Source organism: Chanodichthys erythropterus, chromosome 15 (assembly GCF_024489055.1).
Source record: "Chanodichthys erythropterus isolate Z2021 chromosome 15, ASM2448905v1, whole genome shotgun sequence".
NCBI classification, from domain to species: domain Eukaryota; kingdom Metazoa; phylum Chordata; class Actinopteri; order Cypriniformes; family Xenocyprididae; genus Chanodichthys; species Chanodichthys erythropterus.
The window spans coordinates 31,235,051-31,258,534 of record NC_090235.1 but is presented as its reverse complement, the minus strand read 5'-3'; the positions used below and the strand labels follow the sequence as shown (position 1 = coordinate 31,258,534).

Below are 23,484 nucleotides of genomic sequence, written 5' to 3'. Positions count from 1 at the left end.
TTAAAAAAAAAAAAAAAATTGTTTATATATATATATATATATATATATATATATATATATATATATATATTTAAATGACATTTGTTGAGTTTTTTTTATTAATTGTAAAAAAATAAATCATAAAAAACGTGGCATGTGTTATCTTGGGATCACAAAATGAAAATGCAGGCTCTGGAGCCTGGACCTCTATAAACACATGTAGGCACTGTTCTGACTCCATCTAGTGTTCACAGAAAAATACTACAATATCAGAATGTTTTTCTAAACTCCTTTCTAAACTAGCAATTCTTAATTTATTTAATTTTCACATAACGTATACTCTTGTCCCCTGTGAAACACCTGAGATGACAAATAGCTAGATGGTGACCTTGAGCAGTCTACAACTAATAAAAGTTTAAAAAACTGTAGGCCTACTTGTTGGAAGATTAATTATTCAAATAATAATAATAATAAATTTGGCTTTCAACCACCTCCAGATGGCTATTTTAGGCTGTGATAAAAGTTAGGCCATCGATTAAAAACTCATGGGAAGATATTATGTTTAATTTTAGATATTAAAGAGTTATTTTGGTGTTTTTTTCCCCGAAACAACTATTTAACTCTATCACTATCCTTAGTTTTGACCATAGACTGTAAAAGGTTTTGACCCAAGAGACCATTTAACGTGATCTGCTGCTGCCACAGAGAACAACAGCGCCTCCTACTGGAGCAAAAGATCAGGGCATTTTTGGGTTGAACGAAACATTGGCTCCCTCTGCTGTTCATAGCCGTATATAACACAATCATAAATGTAATACTGGACATCAGCCAGTCCCCCCAATAAGCTTTCTGCTTTCAAATTCATGAAATTCAAAATAATAGTAATAATAATAATTGTCGTTTATGCACTATATTACACTTTCAATTTTACTCAAGTCCTTGTAAAGGCAATTCAGAGATTTGTTTCTAAACACATAAATGTTAGAAATGTACTGCTGAAAACACGTTACAAAGACTGAACTATGTAGTACTGTTTCACTATTTTGTTTTCAGGTTATTTTGGGCGGACCTGTACTTGTGAAATCATGGCTCGATGACGCACTGCAGCCTCTGATCATGGCTCCTCCCCCAACACTAGAAAACATTAGCATTAGTAGCTCGCCCGTTCAGCTAGCTAGTAGTTATGCCTTCGACACGTAAATGCATAATACCTGGTTGCGAAAATGTACAAAGCAGCTCGGTCTCCTTATTTAAACTTCCTAAAAACGATGATATCAAGAAGAGGTGGATTAATTTTGTGAAGCGCCACATTGATGGAGAGCTGAAGATCACCACCAACACCCGCCTCTGCAGTGAACATTTTACACCGGATAGTTTTACAAACTTTCATCGGAGACAACTGGGATTCACTGATAATCCGCTGTTACTGGTGAATGGGGCCGAACCGACTATCTTCCGTCCCGGTCTTCATCCTCCTGTCCCGCCGACATCTGGTGCCACAGTCGGCAGTACGTGCCCACCAATGAGGGTAAGTTGCCTTGTCTGCTTATGTTATAATAGGTAGTCCTCAGTAACTCTACTAAATTTTGCATCCCGAACGTGATTCTTTTGTTTATATGCATCAGTATGTTCGACTCATTAGACTTTTAAGTAATTTCAACTGTTATCTGTTCACAAAGCACTCTCTTCCAACCACAAGAGAGACAAAGTGCCGGTGTGATAACATGCAGAAAGTCACCAGAGAAGTTGGATGTCAGACAGACCACTTTGAGGGGGAAAGGACTGTGGAAACACAACTGTCTAAAAGAACACTAAGCAGCGGAAAGAATACAGGTATGTTGAGAGGTCAAGTTTTTAGTTTGTCTTTTTGAATGTCTGTGGTGTTAACAGACAGATTCTAGGTATGCACAATATAGAAAACACTCCTGTCACACTCATGAAATGCACCTCACACTGATGTTACTGCTGTGGTAAGAACCTACAACTTATTCATTAGTCATTGAACACACAGTAAGGTTAGACTAGACTTCCAGTGTGATAATATTCTGATAGTGCAAGACAGAATGTCACGTGTCCTCCTGTTTGAAATCTTGCAAGTAAAGAGCTCTTATTACTATCCTTATTTGCATATATATATATTTTCCAGGTTCTCAAGCTATGGTAGCCACAAGCGTTGCTGTGGGCAACACCACATCCAAGCTTTCTCCGCTCTGTTCAACTCCACTTAAGCGGAAAGCTGTATCACCTGATAGACTGTCAAAGCGTCCTCTCTTGGAGTTTCCCTCTTTTCAGGAATCTGTAAATGGTTTCAACATGGCAGATCCCGATGACTCCACTTACATCCCCAGCATGTCTGAATTGGTTGACACCACCAGTGAACAGTAAGTTAAATTTCTTTGTAGCTCTTTGTTAATTAGACATAATAGGCTCTTTTCACATTTCCGGCTTTCTCAGAAGCAGAAGTCGTCGTAGTTGGGTAAACTTTTATAGCGGTGAATGAGAGACTTCATTAAATATATATTTTTTGTTCCATTTGCGCAAATAGCAAAAGAAAAACTCTACGATAGTGTTTTCGAAACTTTAAAAAAGATGGAAAAAATAGAGAGTGATTAATAACAGCAATCAGAAGAGAGAAAGAGTCATTTTTACCGTCACTCCCATAGCCGCTGTATTAGAAACACCCTCACAGCAGCGTTGACTAGTTTTGTAATTTGATGCATAATATAAATTAAGTTTAGTGTTATAAATATACATGTTTAAAAAAAAAAAAAATGTATTATTAAAAAATGAGACACTTTGCAGGATGTAAGATATTGGTGCATTGATATTGATTGGTGAAAACGGTCTATTGGAAAAATCTCTTCCTCAACATTATTTGATTTGATGCTGATGTGAGATTGTCATTTTACTATGAAGGTGAGAAATTAGAAATAATTTATATCCTTTTTTTTTTTTTTTTATAAAGCTGCTGTCCTTTTTTTTTGGTTAAAAATGATCCAAAATAAATTTTTAAACAAGTACATAACCAGCCAGAGTTCAAAACTATCTCCTTAGCCCGATTCACAACAGTAAGCTTGTCATAATGTTTTCTAATTTGGGTGGTACTGGTGGGATTCTGCAGGAAATTCGAGCATGCCGCCATTTATCTTTGTGTCATTACATCACGTCATAAAAAAACTAATTCCACAAATAACTGCAAATGCGGGTTTTGAACAGAGATGGCGACGAAGAGGCAACTTACAGACTGCAGCTTTACCAATACACCTTTTTTGTGGTTTTCTTTGTCAACAGAGCACCAACCAAGACACCGCAGGACATGGTGAAATACTTAGTATACGAGGATTGCCTGCTTGAGCTTTTTAAAATCTGCCCCACCTGCTCAAGTGTCTGCAAAGTAGTCACATTTGTAAAAGGAACATTCCTTTCTGTGACCCAGAAGTGCCTCCACCAGAGTTGTTCATACACCAGACAGTGGAAGAGTCAACCACTTCTGGGCAGCTCTCCAGCAGGGAATCTGCACCTATCAGCTGCTGTCTACTACACGGGCTCTTCTTTCATCCAGACTAACAAGGTTTGTTAAAATAATGACATAATATAAAAAAGTTTAGGGCCAGCGCATCCCACAGTGCTGCAGTGGGATGTAGTACATGCTATGAACAGTTACAGACTTTACTTTCTGATTTGACATTACAGGTGCTCAATGCAATGCATGTGAGAACCTTCACCAGAATGGCACATCGAAATCATGTGTATAACTACATTCTGCCGTCAGTGCTGCATAAATGGCGATCACACCAGACCGACCTGCTTGAGGGACTAAAACGGTGTGAAACTGTATCTCTTGGTGGTGATATGAGAGCCGACAGTCCAGGCTATTGCGCAAAGTATGGCTCATATTCCATGATGGATCTCAGCACAAACAAAATTGTTGATATCCAGCTCGTACAGGTAAATAGATTATAAAAACTAGAAAATGGGGACCTCAACCAAATAGGCAGACCAGGTATTTGCCAGGGAAACTCTTGGGACATTTTTGAGTAATTAGGGGTGAGTTCACACTTGTCATGTTTGGTTCGATTAAAACGAACCCTGGTGCGATTGCTCGGTTAGTGCGGTTCATTTGAACATATGTGAACGCTGCCATCCGAACCCTGGTGCGCACCAAACAAGCGGACCGAGACCACTGAAAAGATGGGTCTCGGTCCGCTTCCAAACGAACTCTGGTGCGGTTCGAATGATATATGAACGCAACACCGACCAAAGACATGTAACCGAACCATAAACAGGAAGATGAGATTCTAAAATGGACAGAATCCTCACGCATGTCGGTTTTTCTCGTCATAGACGCGAGTTTGCCCATCACAGACATCAGACGCGCGTCTCCACACAGCAGATTGTTTGTGTGTGTGACGGAGGGATACTCCCCGCTGTTTTGACTACTTTACACATTTTATAAACTCTTCACGAGTTTCCAGCTGGCCAAAATACCATCACATGCAGGCTACGGACAGCTACACACACAACGAGCGCATTTACCTCAGCACACAACATTGTTTTGGATGTTTAGTAAGTTCCGTCTCAAAATAGGCAATACGTCATAAAATCCGACCAATCACGTTGTGAATGTATCTCTGTGCCTTTAGGTTCGGTATCTTTTGGTTCGGTGATAAAATTGCCAATCTGAACGCTAATCGGACCAGGACTAAATTTTTTTTTTTTTTTTTTCTTTGGTCTGGACCAAATGAACCAAACGAACCAAACTACAAGTGTGAACGCACCATAGATTTCAGAGTTTTGAAATCTGTACTTAAATAAATGTTATGTCTGTTTATGATCCACAGAGCAAAGAAGTGGGAAGCAGTATCTGTATGGAAAAGGAAGGGCTTATCCGGAGTCTAGAATTTCTTGAAAGATCTGGTGTCAAAGTAGCTTCCCTGGTGACAGACCGACACACCCAGGTTCAAAAGTTTGTCCGGGAACAGAAACCAGACATTGCCCACTTTTATGATGTATGGCATTTATGTAAAGGTAGGATAATTTTGAAAATGTAGTTTGATTATTTGTAGCACAGCTAATTCTGTGCAACATTAACACCCACTGTAGAACAAATGTATTTCATCTTTTTTAACTCTTCTCAGCACTCACCAAGAAGTTGGATGCCATCTCCAAGAAGAAGGACTGCAACAAGATCAAAATGTGGCAAAAGAGCATCAAAAATCATCTCTACTGGTCAGCATCTGGTTCATCCAGTGGAGACGAAACCGTGGCAAAATGGACATCACTTCTCAACCACATCCAGAATGTGCATGTGCATGAAAATCCACTCTTCCCCAAGTGCCTCCACCCTCCTTCTTTTGATAAAAACAAGTGGCTGAAGCCTGGTACGCCACTATTCAATAGCAATTATGTCATTTAATTATAATCCTGTAATTTAATCTCAAGCTGCTATGTACTTATCATCTTTTGTGTATTGGTTATCCTCTGTCCCTCTCTAGCAACAAAGGCCTCCTACAAGCTTGAGAAGGTGCTAATGACCAAGCGTGTTCTTGGTGATGTGAAAAAGCTTAGCCCTCTCTACCAAACATCTGCTTTGGAGAGGTTCCACAGCGTGATTCTTCAGTTCGCACCAAAAAACGTGGCTTTCTCATACTTAGGGATGCTCTGCAGGTAAATTGTATAGTAATCATGTTGTCAATGGCCGAGCCACACTGTGTACATGAGCAGTGTGTGTGCGTTGCAGAAGCTTTTCATTTTGGTGCCCATGTTAAAGGTGCCATCGAATGTTTTTTTACAAGATGTAATATAAGTCTAAGGTGTCCCCTAAATGTGTCTGTGAAGTTTCAGCTCAAAATACCCCATAGATTTTTTAAAATTAATTTTTAACTGCCTATTTTGGGGCATCATTAGAATTGCGCCGATTCAGGGCTGCTGGCCCTTTAATTGCTTGTGCTCTCCGCCCATGGAGCTCGCGCTTGCCTTAAACAGTGCATAAACAACAAAAAAAAAAAAGCGGCTGTGCTGCTCCAGACGTTCTGCCCTTGCCTAATGCCTTTCATAATGTTGGGATCATGGGCTGGCATATGCAAATATTGGGGGCGTACACCCCGACTGTTCCGTAACAGTCTGTGTTATGTTGAGATTCACCTGTTCTTCTGAGGTCTTTTAAACAAATGAGATTTATATAAGGAGGAGGAAACAACGGTGTTTGAGACTCACTGTATGTCATTTCCATGTTCTGAACTCTTGTTATTTAACTATGCCAAGATAAATTCAATTTTTCATTCTAGGGCACCTTTAACAGATTAGAGCGACATTGGTAGAGAGAGAAGGGAAGTAACCCTTTACAATAAGGCTCCATTACTAATTCATTAGTTATCATAAACTGACAATGGAAAATACTTCTAAGGCATTTATTAATATTAGTTAACGTCAACATTTCAACAATAATGCATTATTAAAATTATTCAGTGGACCTTAGCTAACATGAATAATGATATTTAACTAATGTTAAAGGTGCCCTAGAATCAGAATTTGAATTTACCTCGGCATAGTTGAATAACAAGTGTTCAGTACATGGAAAAGACATACATTGAGTTTCAAACTCCATTGTTTCCTCCTTCTTATGTAAATCTCATTTGTTTAAAAGACTTCCGGAAAATACTCGGATCTCAACATAACACCGACTGTTACGTAACAGCCGGGATCATTAATATGTATGACCCCAATATTTGCATAATGCCAGCCCATTCAACGCATTAGACAAGGAAAGGCAGTATTAACGTCTGGATCTGCACAGACAAGGTAAGCAAGCAAGAACAACAGCGAAAAATGGCAGATGGAGCAATAATAACTGACATGATCAATGATATCATGATATTTTTAGTGATATTTGTAAATTGTCTTTCTAAATGTTTCATTAGAATGTTGCTAATGTACTGTTAAATGTGGTTAAAGTTACCATCGTTTCTTACCGTATTCACGGAGACGAGAGTCGTTGCTATTTTCATTTTTAAACACGTGCAGTCTGTATAATTCATAAACACAACATCATTCTTTATAAATCTCTCCAACAGTGTAGAATTAGACGTTAGCCAAAGAGCATAGCCTCAAACTCACACAGAATCAAACGTAACCATCTAAATAAATACTTTACTCACATATTATATTAGCTGTGTAAACTTTGTTTATGCAATGTATAGTCGAGAGCTCGTGGGGCAGAGGGAACGCATCTCTTAAAGGGGCCGTGCTGAAAAAATCAGTGCATAGTTAAAAAGTTAAAAAAATCTAATAAAAAAAAATCAATGGGGTATTTTGAGCTGAAACTTCAGACACATTCAGGGGACACCTTAGACTTATATTACATCTTGTAAAAAAACAATCTAGGGCACCTTTAATAAAGAATAATAACTTTATAATTCAGTTTAATCTGTGTGAAACATTTTGTTTACTTTAACAAATGTTTTGTGCATTGTTTTGTTGTATTTAAATGTTCAGAGTTCTTTTTGTTATAAGAAAAAAGTTATTAAAACCGTTATAGTGACAACACTTTTTTTTGTAACTTATTTCAGTATCATGATAATACCTTATACTGTGATAAAAGCTTCAGGAATTATAGCAACCTGAAAATTTGATACCATGCCTAGGTGTAACTATGTTGGCGTAATCCCATACAAATCTTTCTCATTTCAGACTTTACCTGGCCGTGTTGCATTTCAATGAAAATTCTGGACATACCCAAGCGAGGATTGCAGCAGGAGAACTGCAGCTCCAAATTAAATTTCCCAAGTCCAAGAGGGTTGTGTCCATGGTGAAGACCAAATATACTACTGGTTAGTTAATTCTCAATTGTCCGTCAGTATCTCCATACTAATATATGCATGATTTTTGTTTTTTTACATATTTACGTAAATAAACAAATAAACACGTGTTTATTTACGTATTTGCATTTACGTTTTTCCCCTGCTGGTGAGATTTTGGCACCACCTGAGTGACAAGGTGTAGCACATTTGCCAGCATGACCAAATTCTAAACAAGCAGTAAACACACAATTTCTATTGCAATTTTGTCAACAGTTGAGAGCATATGAAAAAGTTGTCCTAAGAAGAAGGCTTAAGGACAACTTTGATGAAAGATCCACTTCAAATGTTGACTATTATATATGCTATATGCTCTCTCCTGTGTTTTAGAATATGTGACTGAGCTTACGGACCTCCTCTTTAACGAGGTTATCCATGACCCTGCTCCCTTTGTGGCTGAGATGAAAGCCGTGGCTGTTCCTGGATTCCTGTGTTCACAGTACGATTGACCTGAGAAATCAGATGCAATTGCTAGCCATGTGTCCAGGTTGGATGGGAACAGCTCCTATACATGGTGACCTTACAAATCCTTTTCTAATCAATCAGCCATACTATTGTACTGTTCTGACTCTTACTCAAACTTTTGTTATTTGGGTAATATATACACTACATTACGTTTGTTGTGATAATTACAATTACATTATCAACGTACTGTTCGATTATATGGACATGATAGTCCAGATTTGACACCAGTGTTTTTCCCCATGTGCAGTTGTTGGTGTCTTCCTCTAGCATATCTGAATGCCTCTGTGTTCCTGTGACTTATTTCCTGCCTCAGTCCATCCCTGCACTAGAGCCCCACCAGCCTCCATTTCAGAATGGTAAGTTGTAGAACATACAAACATGTCATTACTCAAAAACTGATTTACAGAAGTCCAAGACTTTTATGAAATGTATTGAAAGTGTATTGAATAAATAATTGTGTGCATAAGACATTACCAAACAATTACAAAATAAAAAGACTTTTTAAATTTAAATGGGAGGTTTAAAGCCTGTGTAGTTCCCATCTTCATCAGGTACTCCTGATATACGGAGCATAACACAAGAAACTATGACAATCCTGTTGTGCTTTCCCAGGTAACCTCAGCACCAGGAAACAAAACATTTGTAGGCCAGGTAGCAAGCATGACTATAATGACAAAATAACAACAAAATATCATGTCACGTGATAATTTTATATTTATCTAGGTTTTTCTTTTTTTTTTTGGTAGGTGATCTTCTGTCTGATAATTGTGATGATAACTGACACTGTGGAGTTGTTATCAATATCTGGTGTCTTTGTAGAAGAACACCTGTGCTGACAGAATCATTCTCACCAGCTGGTGGTGCTATAAATGTAATAATGTGCCATAGCCTGAAAAATATGCTTGTTATTTTCTTCCAGTTTTACTCTGTCGACATTTTTTTTAAGGATATGTCTCAATAAAGAAGAGAATACACCTGTCATTTGTCGAGGAGTTTATCTGTCTGCTTAGAATATGCTTAGAAAAGAGTTGATTAAGGCTGTTTTTTCAAAACAAATAGTCTTATTTTTCCTCTCCATTTTTGTCAGCTCTTACAGAACGGGACTCCAGAAGATGACAGTTTGATTCATCAACCTGCAGTCTGCCTCAAATCATTTTGGCTGTATAGATGGACAAGAACATAGACAAGTTTTTTCTTTTCATTTCCTGTGAATTTTCATAACCATAGAGCTAATTTTTCAGAATGACTACTCATCCAGTGATTTCTTATGCTATTGATTAAAAAGAAGTCTGTGATGGTTAATTGTATAGGTTGAGAAGGACAGCTGCAGAATGAGCTGTTCTTTGTTTGTAACTAGTCATGACAGTGGATGTGGCTCAGGAAGATTAGGGATGCACACAGATGCCTCAGTTATTGGTCTGTATTCATAGGCTATTGTATGTGTTGAATTATATTTATTTGTGGATCTTTCAAACCACCTTATGTATGTACTGCTTTGCGCTTTAGCGAAAGTGGTGTTAAGCACCAAGATGCCTGCTCTTAACCAGAGATGCAAAAAACGCTGATGATGCCTTAGTTTTTAAACTTGTATGTTTCTACCTCACCCTCTTGCTGTTATTAAAGTAAATGCATTTTTATATTCCAGAATGCTGATCATCTTTGTATATAAAAGCACCATATAAATGCAAGCCGTTTATTATTAGTGCAACATCATTATGCTTTGTTTGCCTTTTTAAAGCAAATTATATTGTTTTCCTTGTGCATTGATGCTCAAGATACTGTAACGTATTGAACCCTCACGTAATTATACACAAATTCAGGTATACATTAATCAACATAACAAATATGATTGCATAAACTGTGTAACTTGGTTCTTGTGTCCTAAACCTTGTCAGTTTTTGAAAGGCATGCCATTTGATCAACACAAATGTAATTTCTACACATTCAGCATTAATATTTTGATTATTTTTAATTAATTATTTATTTATTTAATTTACTTGGCGTTTTTTTTTTATTCAAATTTGACTGGGTGGTTGATACATTTTTCTGTGGTGTGACAAACGCGACATATTTAATATAGCTTTACACGGACTTTAACATCTAAATGTCAGTCTTTTGAATAAATCTTTCATGTTAGCTACAGCCACCGTTGAAATGTTTATATATCAACAACTGGAGGAATATTGTATCATTGATATAAAACTGCCTCACGTGCTGTCTATTGGATTGGTGTCGTTTTGCCGTTTTATACTAGTAATAAGCAAGGAGTGTTTAGCGTTTATTGCTTTAATAAGTGGTTGAAAAGACATCATACAAAATACATAATTTAAATATAAACTTGTGGTACCACACATCAACTTACAGTTGCCAGTAGTAACCATAGAGCGCAGTACTTCCAGGTGAAAAGTCACTTAAAAGTCTCTCAAATATGGCTGCTCCCTTGGAGTTGTTCTGTTGGAAAGGCGACTATGGATTACCTTCAGTAGATGTCGAGTGTTTAACCGTGCTGGTAAGAAAAACACATTGGTTGACTGGATATCACATTAGTTTCCTCTGTTTTACGTTTTGCAGTATTTGTCGTAAATGTGTTGTACTTGTGTGTGTCGGTTCTCAGGAGAAATGGGAGGTGACTTTACAGCACGCGTGATTGATGGTGCCAAAATCACACGTTTATGCGTTCATACTTTAAACTATTTCATATGTCAAACCTTTCCTGTTGGTTCAGTGGTTAACAATTACAGTAATTTAAAGGGACAGTTCACCCAAAAAGGAAAAATCTGTCATCATTTACTCACCCTCAAGTTGTTGTAAACCTGCATGAATTTCTTTCTTCTGCTAAACCAGTGTTAATTTTGACAGCAAATTTTGATTTTAGTTTTAGTCAGTCTTCATTTTTTAGTCATATTTTAGTCATCAGAAATTGTTTTAATTTTAGTCTAGTTTTAGTCAACTAAATCTACAGTAGATTTAGTCGACTAAAATCTAATTTAGTTAAATTGTAATGCATAAAGCATTTCTCTAACAATACACAGATCCTATACACTGATATAGGTACATCTGATATTCCCCAAACTGTTTGTTCACCCAACTGTACTTTGCTTGCCAAAGCGGATGGTTTTTGACCGTTGAAGTGCAAAAAGACACAAAAGGGCAAAATTCAGTACTTTACACTTCAAATGTGCGCACCTTCCACACAGGACAGCAGTCCTGACTGGATATCTTCCCAAATTGTCCCCCTCTTTCCTTTTTGTCTCGTTTTTATTCTTTGACGAAAGTTAAGAGTAGATTTTAGTCATAGTTTTAGTAATTCGAAACACATTTTTATTTAGTCATCGTCTCGTTTTCGTCCGTGAAAAAATGTCGTTGACAAATTATGATATAAATTATTTGTCAACGTAATTAACACTGTGCTAAACACGAAAGAAGATATTTTGAAGATTGACGGTAACCAAACAGTTGATGGGCCCCATTGACTTGCATAGTATTTTCCCCAAACATACAGGTTACCCTATATTCTTTAAAATATCTTATTTTGTGTTCAGCAGAAGAAACAAATTTATACAGGTTTGGAACAACTTGAGGGTGAGTAAATGATGACAGAATTTTCATTTTTGTGTGATCTATCTCTTTAAGCATCATTAATAACATTACTTAACCCCCACAAGGCCCCCACCCCCTTCTGACAGACACACACACACACACACACACATATACACATACCCCTCTCTTAAAAGGACACACATACACATACCCCTCTCTTAAAAGGACACACATACACATACCCCTCTCTTAAAAGGACACACATACACATACCCCTCTCTTAAAAGGAGAGATGCTGAGTTTTCACATCTACTATAAAACTCCCATTGTTTTACAAGAAAGAAAGAAGATGTCAGTAATGGCATGCAGTGGCCATGTGTGTCTATTATCACTTGTCTTTGTTTGTGTATACTACTCTGTGTGGATGATAGTAGAGAAAAACAGGATTATCTGCCTGTCCGGCACAGCTGTCTAAACAGCCAACAGTTTGTGTATGCTAGGCAGTGAAGGGTCCCTTAGTGCAGATATCCAAACTCCCTAAACTCAAAAACAAACACTAACCGAGAAGTTCTCATGTTTCTCGAAAATGACAGAAAAAATAAAAATGAAACTTCAGAACAAGGATAATAACTGAAACCTATTTTCAACCTGAATGGCCATGCAGTGAGAGTGATAATAGTGATCCTGCTGTTTATTCATTCTGTGGTTTCTTTTTGATCGTGTAACATTGAAATAAATTCAATGACTGTTTCACTATGAATTAACTGCCTATATGTAACTAGGCAATTATACAAATCAAGTAATGGAACAAATCTAGTCGGTCACAACACTAGTGTTGAATACATTTTGCCTGAACTGGTTTCACTGCAAAAAATGCTTCTCTTATTTAGCATTTTTGTCTTGTTTCCAGTCTAAATATAAAAAAAAATACGTCAGAACAACGGCTCAGTATTGGCCGGCTCCTGCGGCAGCATCACACGCATGCATTGTGCTGCTCCTGTTCGGACATAAACACGGAAGCACTGAACTGTGTTCACTGCGTCAACTGCGTACAGAATGTTTCAATTCACCTATTTTTATGCGCATTTTGGGATGTTTAAAAAAAATGCTGGATGGAAATGCAAAGATGCACATAAATTCTAAAAATGCGCATAAAAAAAACGTATGCGCTCACCTAATGTGGATAATTTTCATGCTATATTGAAAACATGACTAAAACTATGATGGAAGCACTTTTATAGAATACATTTCTTGATGCGCATCAAAAAAGACTGCGATAGGACAGCTTAACTGGGCTTACCAATGGTCCGATCTTATTGCGATCTTACAACATCTGAAATGCTGGTTTGGTCACTCTGAGGCACAACTAATTTATTCTATAATAAAATTATTAAATACAGTCGCTGCTTCTGCAGCAACTTCCATTTTTTTTTCATGATATTTAGCCCAAATTATCTGGAAGTGACTATTTTGTTCTCTTCGACTCACTGGATGAAAACTGCTTTATTCGCAAATGATTTATGCGATATTCCAAATTTGCACACAAGTTAAATTTGCAACTTTGGATGGAAACATAGCTAATATCTTTTCCCGTTGTGCTTTGAACTTTCCAACAAGAAGACGCTGCGTGCTGTGTGTTGCTTCAAGCACATCATTCTGCACACGGGATGCGCATAAACGCTTTGTGCCGCTCTGAACTGGAGCCTTTTATATTATAATACTTTTGCGCAAAGAAAGGACAGAACAAGATTCTATATCATATATTGTTTGTTGCCTCATTAAAAAGCTGTGTTATACATTTAAAGGAAATGTCTTTTAATTTTATAGTATGTTAATGTTATAGTATGTTTAAATATACTTACTTGTTTTTCAGTAGATTTTTGACACCGCACAATTCTTAAATGCTTTCTTGACTAAGCATGAAGGTCCACCCCTCAACCTTAACCCTCACTGGGACATAAGCATATTGTATGGAAACATACAGATGAGATTATACGAATTTGCCACCAATTCACCAAAATGTAATATACCTATGAGAGTGTGTGATGACTATAAATAGCACTCTAAACATGCTTTGAAACCCCTGCATTCTGTTCCATTCCGTTCCATCCAGCTGTTTTTGTATACAAAAATTTATCTTTCCCAGGCTATGCCATATTTTTGAGTTTGACTTGATGTACAAAAAGAACTAAAAGTTAAGTAAAGTGACTTTTATTTATATAGCGCTTTATACAATATAGATTGTTTCAAAGCAGCTTTACAGTGATGCATGATGCATTTCAGCTGTTGTTTGGATGAAATCAGTGTTAATTCAGTTCTGTTGTAAATATCATCAATTATTAAATTAATTTATTCTATAAGCAGTTCTGCAGTAAACAGTGATGTCATTGCCCAGCTCAGTTCAGTAAACAGTGATGTCATCATCCGGCTTAGTTCAGATCTCATACAACAGCGTCAGTACAGTCAGATCAGTAATATTATTGAATGTTAAGTGTCCCCAACTATGCAAGCAAGAGACCCAAACTCCATCAGGTGACAGAATGGAGAAAGAAAAAAAACCTTGAGATAAACCAGGGTCAGTTGGGCGGCCAGTTCTCCTCTGGCCAATGAAAGAACAAGGTGCGATTATGATTCAGGCTGCATCACAAGTCAGAATTCAGATGGAAAGTGAAACACAAATAAAATATTAATAAAATACAGGCATAAGGCACAAAAAATTTAAAGGAACCACCTACTTGGAGTGTGAAATTTCAAATTTCAGACATTCAGAGAACCATTGGCTCAGAGTCAGACCGCAAATGTATGCATATAAATGTGCAGACGATGTTAAAAAAAACATGAATGAAGGTTTTAAGACCAGTAGCTCATGGATATAGGTGGGGCAGCTGGCTTGTGTGTGAGATTGAAAGACATGAGCATTGCTTTAACTGCATCCAGACGCTTTCTCGGGGCACTTCTCATGTTACCAGCGGTGCTTGCAGCCATGCAACTCGTAATCTTAAAGATGTTATGTTTATGTGAGCTTGTCTAGCATTACTGGTTTAAATTTTTATTGTCCCATCTCGTCTTGTATTTTGGATACACAATTCATTTCTGTTACAAACATGCTATTACACTTGTACTCTCTTAGTTTTCCATAAACAAAGAAAAGATAACACAATGAATTCTTTTCCTGCTAAATACCATCTCAGCACGGCAGTCAAGAGCCACAAACCACACTGGAATTTACAGAGCGGCAGCGCTGCTGTTTGATGTTCTTTAATGGTAGTTTTGTGACTGGTTGGAAATAAGAGCGACTACATCAGTTCTCTCTGATCTGATATTTTCTCCTTACCTTCGTCTTTGCTCAGACTTTCATAAATGTGTGAGAGTTATAATTGCCATGTTCATGTTCAATTTAATGCAGCTGACTGCAAAATTTTGTTTACTAACAGGACTTGGAGTGAGTCCAGAATTTGATCTCCCCCATTGGCAAACACAAGACCCTCCCAGACACTAACTCAAGTCAGCACATTTTTGGACGGCATAATTAGTGACTTAACCGTTGAGCCCCACAGAAATGTCTCAATAGCAATGTAGCAATGCTCAGATGATCAGCCCTACTATTACTCATCTATATGAAATTTCAACTCATTTGAGGACGCAATGACAGGCTTGCTATTTTTTTAATATTATAAATTAATATAGCTTTTTTTCATCAAATGCATAGCTTGGGTTTGCTAACTGGTCAATACAGCATTCCACCTGTGCCATAATACATATTATAAAACGCTTAGTTCCTGTCCCTGATTCTGATTGGTCAATAGCTGTGTTTTGTTCACGATAAAACACGGCTATGACCGCTTCACCCAACGGTTCTGTGTATCACTACACAACACCCTTAGCAACCACTCTTAGCAACATAAACTGTTCTCAATTTATATTGTTCATTGAAGCTTACTGTATTATGTAGAAGAGTATTGTGAAAAAAAGATCAAGTGAGCGAGTTTATTACCTGCATTCAGATTTAGCATTTTCCTTCAGGTCAGTCCTATGTTTATAATAAAAAATGTTTAAATGTCTGACGTATTATCTTGTCCTTTTAACAGTTAAGGGGTTTTCCCATGACTGATTACACTAGTCCAAGCATTTGTCAGTTGCGTCTTGTTCCGTGTTCACAACAATTTAGTCTTTTCAATGTAAAAGTCTTCGCTACTGACTGACACACTCATAAAGACGGTCTTTGCCGCCATCTAATGGCATAATAATGTAACTCCTGTTGCTGCTCACAGTGAGGGACTATTTATTTCAGCAGAAGGAAGGCTTTAGTGAAAGTTTACTTCATGAAAGTTGCATTGATACATATTTTTGGCTTTAATATTTGCATTGTGTGGTAACCGTTTTAGTGCTGTATCGTGAATAAGTCACGACTGAAGGGGTTGCAGGCGCTCCGCCTCAGGTTGTGCCTAACAACGCCGTTCAGCCGTGACTTATTCACGATACAGCACAGCAGTCTTGTACCTTATTGCTTACTTATATTAGGGTCAATTACATGACATTCATTTTATGTTCAATACATTAAAAATGCGATCCACACCAGGGTTATTGTAGTAAACTAAAACTAAAAAAAAAAGTGTTACTTGAAGTTAAATAAACACTAATTGAGAGGAAATAATTAAACAAAATTTAACGCATTTTGTCATCAAAGGCAAAATTTCAAATTTTCTCTCATTTTCAATAAATTTAACTTGATGTAATACTATTAAAAATAAAATAGAAAAATTTAAAAAAAAAATTAAATTAATAAAAACTATATAGACAATTAAAAAATAGTACAAATTACATACACACAACCAAAATATTAAAACTTAAGCTAAAATGAAAAATATGAAAATTAAATTAAAAAAATAATTAAGAATATAAATTAAGGACAAAAAGTAAAGGATAAAAAACTACTTTAATAAAAACACTAACTGTTCATATATAGCCTATAATGTTATAAATTATAGCATCTTGTATGTTTATATGAACATTTTTATGTTAAGAATATGTTTGAATTTTTTTTACTAATTACAGCATAATGATTGCTTCTCCAAGGACCAGATAATTTACAAATGGTTATCATAATTTGTAAGAACTACTCATGTTTATATGAAAAAAAATTCTCTGTGGATAAATAATTGGGATTTTACTTCCAGAACTCAACTGTTGTGCTCTGTTTATCTTTGCATGAATGATAACTGAGTTAATTCCATGTTCTTTTTTTCTCCCTCTCTGAGGCCTATGCAAAGTTTGCTGGTGCTCCTCTCAAAGTTCACAAAATCACCAACCCATGGAGAAGCCCTACAGGTGAGATTACCTGCAGTGCAGAAACCAAAATTCTGCCAGAATTATGTCAGACTTCAATGGTCATCTGATACATCAAGCTGTTAAAGTGAGCTACTGCCAAGGACTGAAGACTGAATGACAGGTTATTTATGTGCTGTACGAGGGAACCTTAGAGTCCTCATTACACCCTCTTTCAGTTTGGGTCAGAGTTCAACAGTTCATAGGTCAATGTGTCAAGCCTCCACTGATTTTTGGAACCCTGTGCGCGGAGTCTTAGGTTTAAATACGCTAACACTTAAGGTGTTAAATTTAAAGCAGTTTTCTCCAGTAGGGGTTAACTTGTGAGTTATTTCCTCCTCCAACAGGTACTCTGCCTGCTTTGAAGACTAGGGAAGAAGGAAGCATCTCCCAACCCAGTAAGATCATCATTCATCTCCGGAAACAGGTGAATGGCCTATTGACCTGAACACTCTCTCTCTCACTCTCTCACTCTCTCTCTCTCTCTCTCTCACACACACACACACACACACACACACACACACACACACACACACACACATACACACATACACACATACATACATACATACATACATACACAGTCAACAGGTGAGGATTAGACCCTAAAGCTCCTCAGCATCTAAATCAAGATCTGCATCCTCAGAAAACAGGTGAAGGATTTTCCTTGAACCAGTTTATGAGCAGATGCTAAGTAGATTGTGAAAGGGTGTTGAGTGATGTAAAGACAGCTGTTCTGAAACTTTTTTTAAAAGGAAGTTGTTTATGACATCTGGAGTTAGACCTGGAAACATAACCAGATATATCTAACATAACTTACAACACCGTTCAAAAATGTGGGGTCGATAGGATTTTTTTTTTTTTTAAATGACATGAATACATTTATTCCACAAAGATACAACAAAGTGATACTGAACTGAAAGTGATAGTAAAGACATTTTATAGATCTGTTAAAAGACAAACATATTATATATTAAGTAAACGCATATTAAGGATTTATAAAGATTTCTATTTCAAATAAATGCTGTTGTATTAAACTTTCTATTCATCAAAGAAAAATAATAAAATCATAGTTTCCAGAAAAATATTAATCAGCACAACTGTTTTTAATATTGATAATAAGAAATGTTTTTTTAAGCATCAAATCAGTATATTAGAATGATTTCTGAAGGATCATGTGACACTGAACACTGAATAATGGCTCAGCTTTGCCATAACAGGAATACTACATTTTACAGTATATTCAAATAAGAAACGGTTATTTTAAATTGTAATATTTACAATATTGTTGTTTGTACTGTATTTTGATCAAATATATCCTGAGTGAGTATAAGAGAAAAACATCTTACCAATCTTAAATGGTATTATTATATATATTATATATATTATATAATATATAATTCATTGCTGCTAGTTTATGCAGAGAAAAAACTAGCTTAATGACATCAGTCGGTCCACTGACACTCTTATTTGATAATATAACCCTCACCCATTTTTTACACTACTGAATACATCTGTATGCTAATGATAATATAATTCAAAAGATTTTTACCTGACATACAAATGGAAATCCATCCAAAAATCTAAGTAAAATGATTATTGAAAAATCCTAATGGAAAAATCTGGCACATTTGTTAAAAAAAAAAAAAAAAAAATTAACCCTGGATATGAAACATGGAGTAAAAACTTAATCTGCTAGACAAATGTGACAAATATTTGCAGGAAATTTTAAAAGAGTATCCTGACAGGTTGACAAATAAAATAGTTGAGATTATTTTTGACTTTGTTGGTCATATTGTTGTAGCTGTCGTGAGACTGAGAACGGTCTCCCAATAACAGCTTCTGGTTTGTGTTGTAAAGGCGGTTGGGTATGGCATGAGCCTTTATAGCTTGTTAGTGGTGAACTAAGAGCATGCACAGCATGTCTGAGTTACTCCCATGAAAGAACTCTTGAAATTGGCTAATTTTATTGCTTAACCTTTACTTATCTTATCCATTTAATCCTTGAGAGAGTTTTTGGCAACGTGGTAGACATTCAGAGATGTCTCAACACATCACGGTCAGTTAGATTCACTGTTAACAGTCACATTAACAACTGCGGTTGTACTGCAGCTGCTGCTTTGATTGTTAGTCACTTATTTCACCCTTACAGATGAACACATTCAATGCAAATGTGATGAGTGCTTTTGAAAATTGCAGTTAAATAATTGTCTGTCTCTTGTGTTTCAGAAGTACAACGCAGACTATGACCTATCAGCAAAGGAGGGTGCAGATACGCTTGCCTTTGTCTCTCTACTGGAGGAGAAACTGCTACCTGCACTGGTGAGGAGAGAGCTGCAAAAGACAATAAGGGCGTTTTCACACCCGGCTCGTTTGAAGCATTTGTTTCGGAACCTGGCAGGTTTTCTTCCTTTGTTGAGTTCGTTTAGGCATATCTGGGCATAAAAATCAGTCTGAGATTGCTTGAACGAGGTGTGCTGCATTTTTCAAAAGTGCCATGAGCCAAGTTGATCATAGAGACCATTGGTGGCTTATGATGCTTTTGAGAAATGCAGCCATTGTCTCGGCCCATTTAAAAGCAAAATCTAGAGTGGTTTGCTTGTTGAAAGAAAGCAATCCGACCCAACAAACCAGGCAGTATTAAAATGTATGATTAATTATGGAAGTTGCATAAAATGCAGCAGTGTTTGTTTTGCTAATGCTTTTCAAATTGAATCGTGGCTTAACCTAGAGCAAAGACGAAGTGAAAAGCCTAATTTAAATTTGGTTGAATGAACAACTGTCCTAGACACATAGAAATACATAAGTTTACAAAGTGTTTAGCGAGCGTCTTAAAGGGTTAGTTTACCCCCAAAAAATTAATTACTCGCCCTCATGTCGTTCCAAACTTGTAAGATTTTCGTTCATCTTCGGAACACAAATGAAGATCTTTTTGATGAAATCTGAGAGATGTCTGTCCGTCCATTGACTGCTTTTGCAACTACCACTTTGACGCTTCATAAAGAGATAGTAAAACTATTCCATATGAATAACGCGATTCAGTCCAATCATGTTTACCGATGTGCTGCACATCCTGTTTTTAACAGTTTTAGTGGAACTTAATTGGAATTCTGAGAAACTTCATATGTCCCTGAACCATTCTGTCTGGGTAGGTCTACACACTGTGGATAGATTCGAAAAACTATGTGGATGTTACACGATGCTGGTATGCAGAAAACATCCCCTTCCCTCTCAACTTCCTGCTACCCAACCGCATTCACAGCCAGCAGTTGGAGAAGTTGAGACTCGTGAGGGGAGACCCAGTCCTGGAGCCCGGTGAACAGCTGGAGAAAGAGGTGAGAGGGGAAGAATAAAACCTGAAGTTTTTAGTTCTGTTGAAATGTTCTTTTTCTATAAATTAAAATTTAAAATCTTCTTGATGTCATACACTTTTATAAGGAAGGAAATGTTTAAAAGAAAGGTATGAGGTATGGGATCAGTAAGATTTAAAAAAAAAAAAAAATTTTTTTAGAAATGAATGGGTTGGTTCACCTAGAAATAAATTCTGTCATTAATTACTCATCCTCATGTAATTTCAAACCTGTAAGACTTGTTCATCTTCGGAACACAAATGAAGATCTTTTTAATGAAATCAGAGAGGTTTCTGTCCATTGACAGCCTACACAACTACTACTTTCAAGCCTCAGAAATGTAGTAAAAACTATTTTGTACTATGTATTTTGTAAATATTTTTTATTTTTTTGTGCAAACTAAGCACTTGCGTCGCTTCATGAAATTGAGGTTAAACCATTAGAGTCACATGGATTACTTTAATGATGTCTTTATTACCTTTCTTGGGGCTTGAAAATGGTAGTTGCGTAGACTGTCAATGAAGGGACAAAAATTTTATTAAAAAGACCTTCATTTGTGTCCTGAAGATGAACGAATGTCTTGCGGGTTTGTACTGACAGAATTTTTGGGTGAACTAACCTTTTAATTATTTCTATTAAAAAAAAAAAAATGCTGTTCTTTTGAACTTTCTATTTATCAAAGAATTCTGGAAAAACATAATGCATCACATTTTTCCACAAAAAATTTGGACAACAGGTAAATACAACCTTTCTAAAATGCTTTCTCTATTTAATAGTGTAGTTTAACACTAATCTATGCAGTAAAGGTATATTGTATGCTAAAATAAAAGCTTATCCACATTTATGTGATTAAGAGATTCTTTTAGCTCAATATAAGCTGTTACATTCAAACCATGAGAACTTCTATATGTGGGCTTTGTTTTTGACAGTCTCTTGGTGGGTCTGCATTTGTTTCAAACACACTCCTGGACAATTGTGCAGTATCTCTGTCATGTTTACACAACATAGAAAGAATTGGGTCAGATCAGATGACTCATTGCCATAGCAACATGTCTTCATGTTATCACTGCTTTGGTGGGTTTAGAGGAAGGCTAGTGTATGGGAAAAAAAACTATAATTAATTTTGAATTATGAGCAAAAACAGATATACTTGCAGTTTTGATTGATTGAAACTTAATATTTGTGTTTCTGCTTTGTAGCTTTATCGCGATGCATTTGAATGTATGACCCTTCTATCGCAGAGACTGGGGTCACAAAAATTCTTCTTTGGAGACTCGTAAGCAACACCAATTGTGTGTAATTGCATAATTTGTGCATGTATGTGTTTGTGTGAGAGAATGTGCATATGTGACCATGATGTTTCATGTGCTTTCAGTCCCTCATCGCTGGATGCGTATGTGTTTGCACACCTGGCTCCTCTTTTGAAGATCAAACTTCCTAATGGAAAGCTCCAGCAGCACCTCAGCTCTCTCAACAACCTGCAGCAGTACTGCTCCAACATCCTAGTACTCTACTTCCCCTCTGATTCACGAGGTGGATATTGTTTTATTAAATTGTGATCTCTTCTTCTTCTTCTTCTTGTTATTAATATTAATATTAATAGTAGTAGTAGTAGTTTATAAATATTATGAATCTAATACAAATAATAATACCAAAGATTAACTTGTGATTTAATTTAATATGGTTAAATTAAATGATTAATAATACATTGTTGTTGTTGCTGTTGTTATTATTGTTATATGTGGTAGGCATTATATTATATTATATTATATTATATTATATTATATTATATTATATTATATTATATTATATTATATTATATTATATTATATTATATTAAATTACAAGTATTAACAACAACAATAATAATACAAATTAATAATTTATTGTAAATTGTTAATTTAAATGAATAATAATACAAATTATTATTAATAATAATCATATGAAAAACTAAAGGGTTATTTTGGTATTATTATTCATGTATATATTATATGAATAATAGTACCATAAACGTCCCTTAATTTTGTCATTATTAATAACAATGATATTGAAATTTAATCATTTTTAATTTTAAAATGGTTAACATAAATTAATAATAATTATTTTTAGTTGTATGTATGTATATATATGTGTGTGTGTGTGTGTGTGTGTGTGTGTGTGTAATGCTTCATAATTAATATTTTAATTTATTTTCATAAGGCTATAAAAACATTGATGGGAATGGAAAGTAAACTAAATAGATTTGAGCCTCCTTTTATGACCTCTGACAGTGTAAATGCAAAGAGAACTGGGTTCTTTTTATTTCTGTTCAATTTTTGGTCCATTAAAGGGGTCTAAGTTTGGTTTACTTAAAGAGGACTCAAATCAACATTAACCTTTTTTGCTGAAACTAACCACATTAAATTTTACCTTCCCCTTTTTCAGAGGCACCAGGTCGAAAGATTCATGTTCAGCCTGATAGCAACGACATCGACAATGAGCCCCACAAGCGCCGTAACCAGATTCTTTCTGTTTTGTTTGCTGTGGGAGCCATGCTGGGTTACGCCATCCTCACTGGGATTGTTACGATCAAACGTGAGCGGCCACAGCTGAAGAACTCTAGCCATGATGATGAGGATGAAGAAGAGGAGGACTAAATACAGGACTAAATGCAAAGGGAAAAGGGGGATGGGTGCCACTAGGGACAGGCACATTCTAGCTCACCTGCCATTCAGAGCAGAGCTGCACATATTACCTCAGTTCTTTTTAATCTCTCATCATACATGAGTGCGCTCTGCCAGAATCGCTCACTTGATGTAGCCTCAAGCGAGCCCCGTATTGGTGCTTTTCCTTTTTATTTTAATTATTGTTAATATAATTGTTACTATAATAGTTATTCTCCAATAATCTGTAAAATTTTGTCAGGTCTTGCACAGACAGGAATTTTGATTTTCAGGTCATTAAAAGATATCTCTCTGTTTTATCTCTTG

At 36.2% G+C, this 23,484-nt stretch overlaps 2 protein-coding genes across 6 annotated transcripts; both read left to right on the top strand.

Annotated features, from left to right (window-relative positions):
- Positions 1-931: 931 nt before the first annotated feature.
- LOC137037907 (uncharacterized) lies at positions 932-9,917 on the top strand. Of its 5 annotated transcripts, none has more exons than XM_067412298.1 (14): positions 932-1,507; positions 1,659-1,812; positions 2,126-2,360; positions 3,271-3,550; positions 3,673-3,927; positions 4,821-5,007; positions 5,118-5,360; positions 5,475-5,646; positions 7,669-7,808; positions 8,166-8,349; positions 8,548-8,656; positions 8,913-8,951; positions 9,047-9,171; positions 9,388-9,917. In XM_067412298.1, exons 1-10 carry the CDS (start codon positions 1,163-1,165, stop codon positions 8,282-8,284), a joined length of 2,130 nt encoding a protein of 709 aa, XP_067268399.1. In that variant the 5' UTR covers positions 932-1,162; the 3' UTR covers positions 8,285-8,349; positions 8,548-8,656; positions 8,913-8,951; positions 9,047-9,171; positions 9,388-9,917. The 5 variants fall into 5 exon arrangements, with proteins under 5 accessions (XP_067268399.1, XP_067268401.1, XP_067268402.1 ...); XM_067412300.1 differs by lacking the exon at positions 8,913-8,951 and adding an exon at positions 8,836-8,912; XM_067412301.1 differs by lacking the exon at positions 8,913-8,951.
- A 791-nt stretch (positions 9,918-10,708) lies between these two features.
- Positions 10,709-23,465, top strand: mtx1b (metaxin 1b). The gene is made up of 8 exons (XM_067412363.1): positions 10,709-10,809; positions 17,099-17,168; positions 17,513-17,592; positions 19,395-19,487; positions 20,318-20,500; positions 21,715-21,791; positions 21,891-22,048; positions 22,940-23,465. The coding sequence occupies exons 1-8, from the start codon at positions 10,729-10,731 to the stop codon at positions 23,149-23,151; spliced, it is 954 nt and encodes a 317-aa protein (XP_067268464.1). The 5' UTR covers positions 10,709-10,728; the 3' UTR covers positions 23,152-23,465.
- The last annotated feature ends 19 nt before the right edge of the window (positions 23,466-23,484 follow it).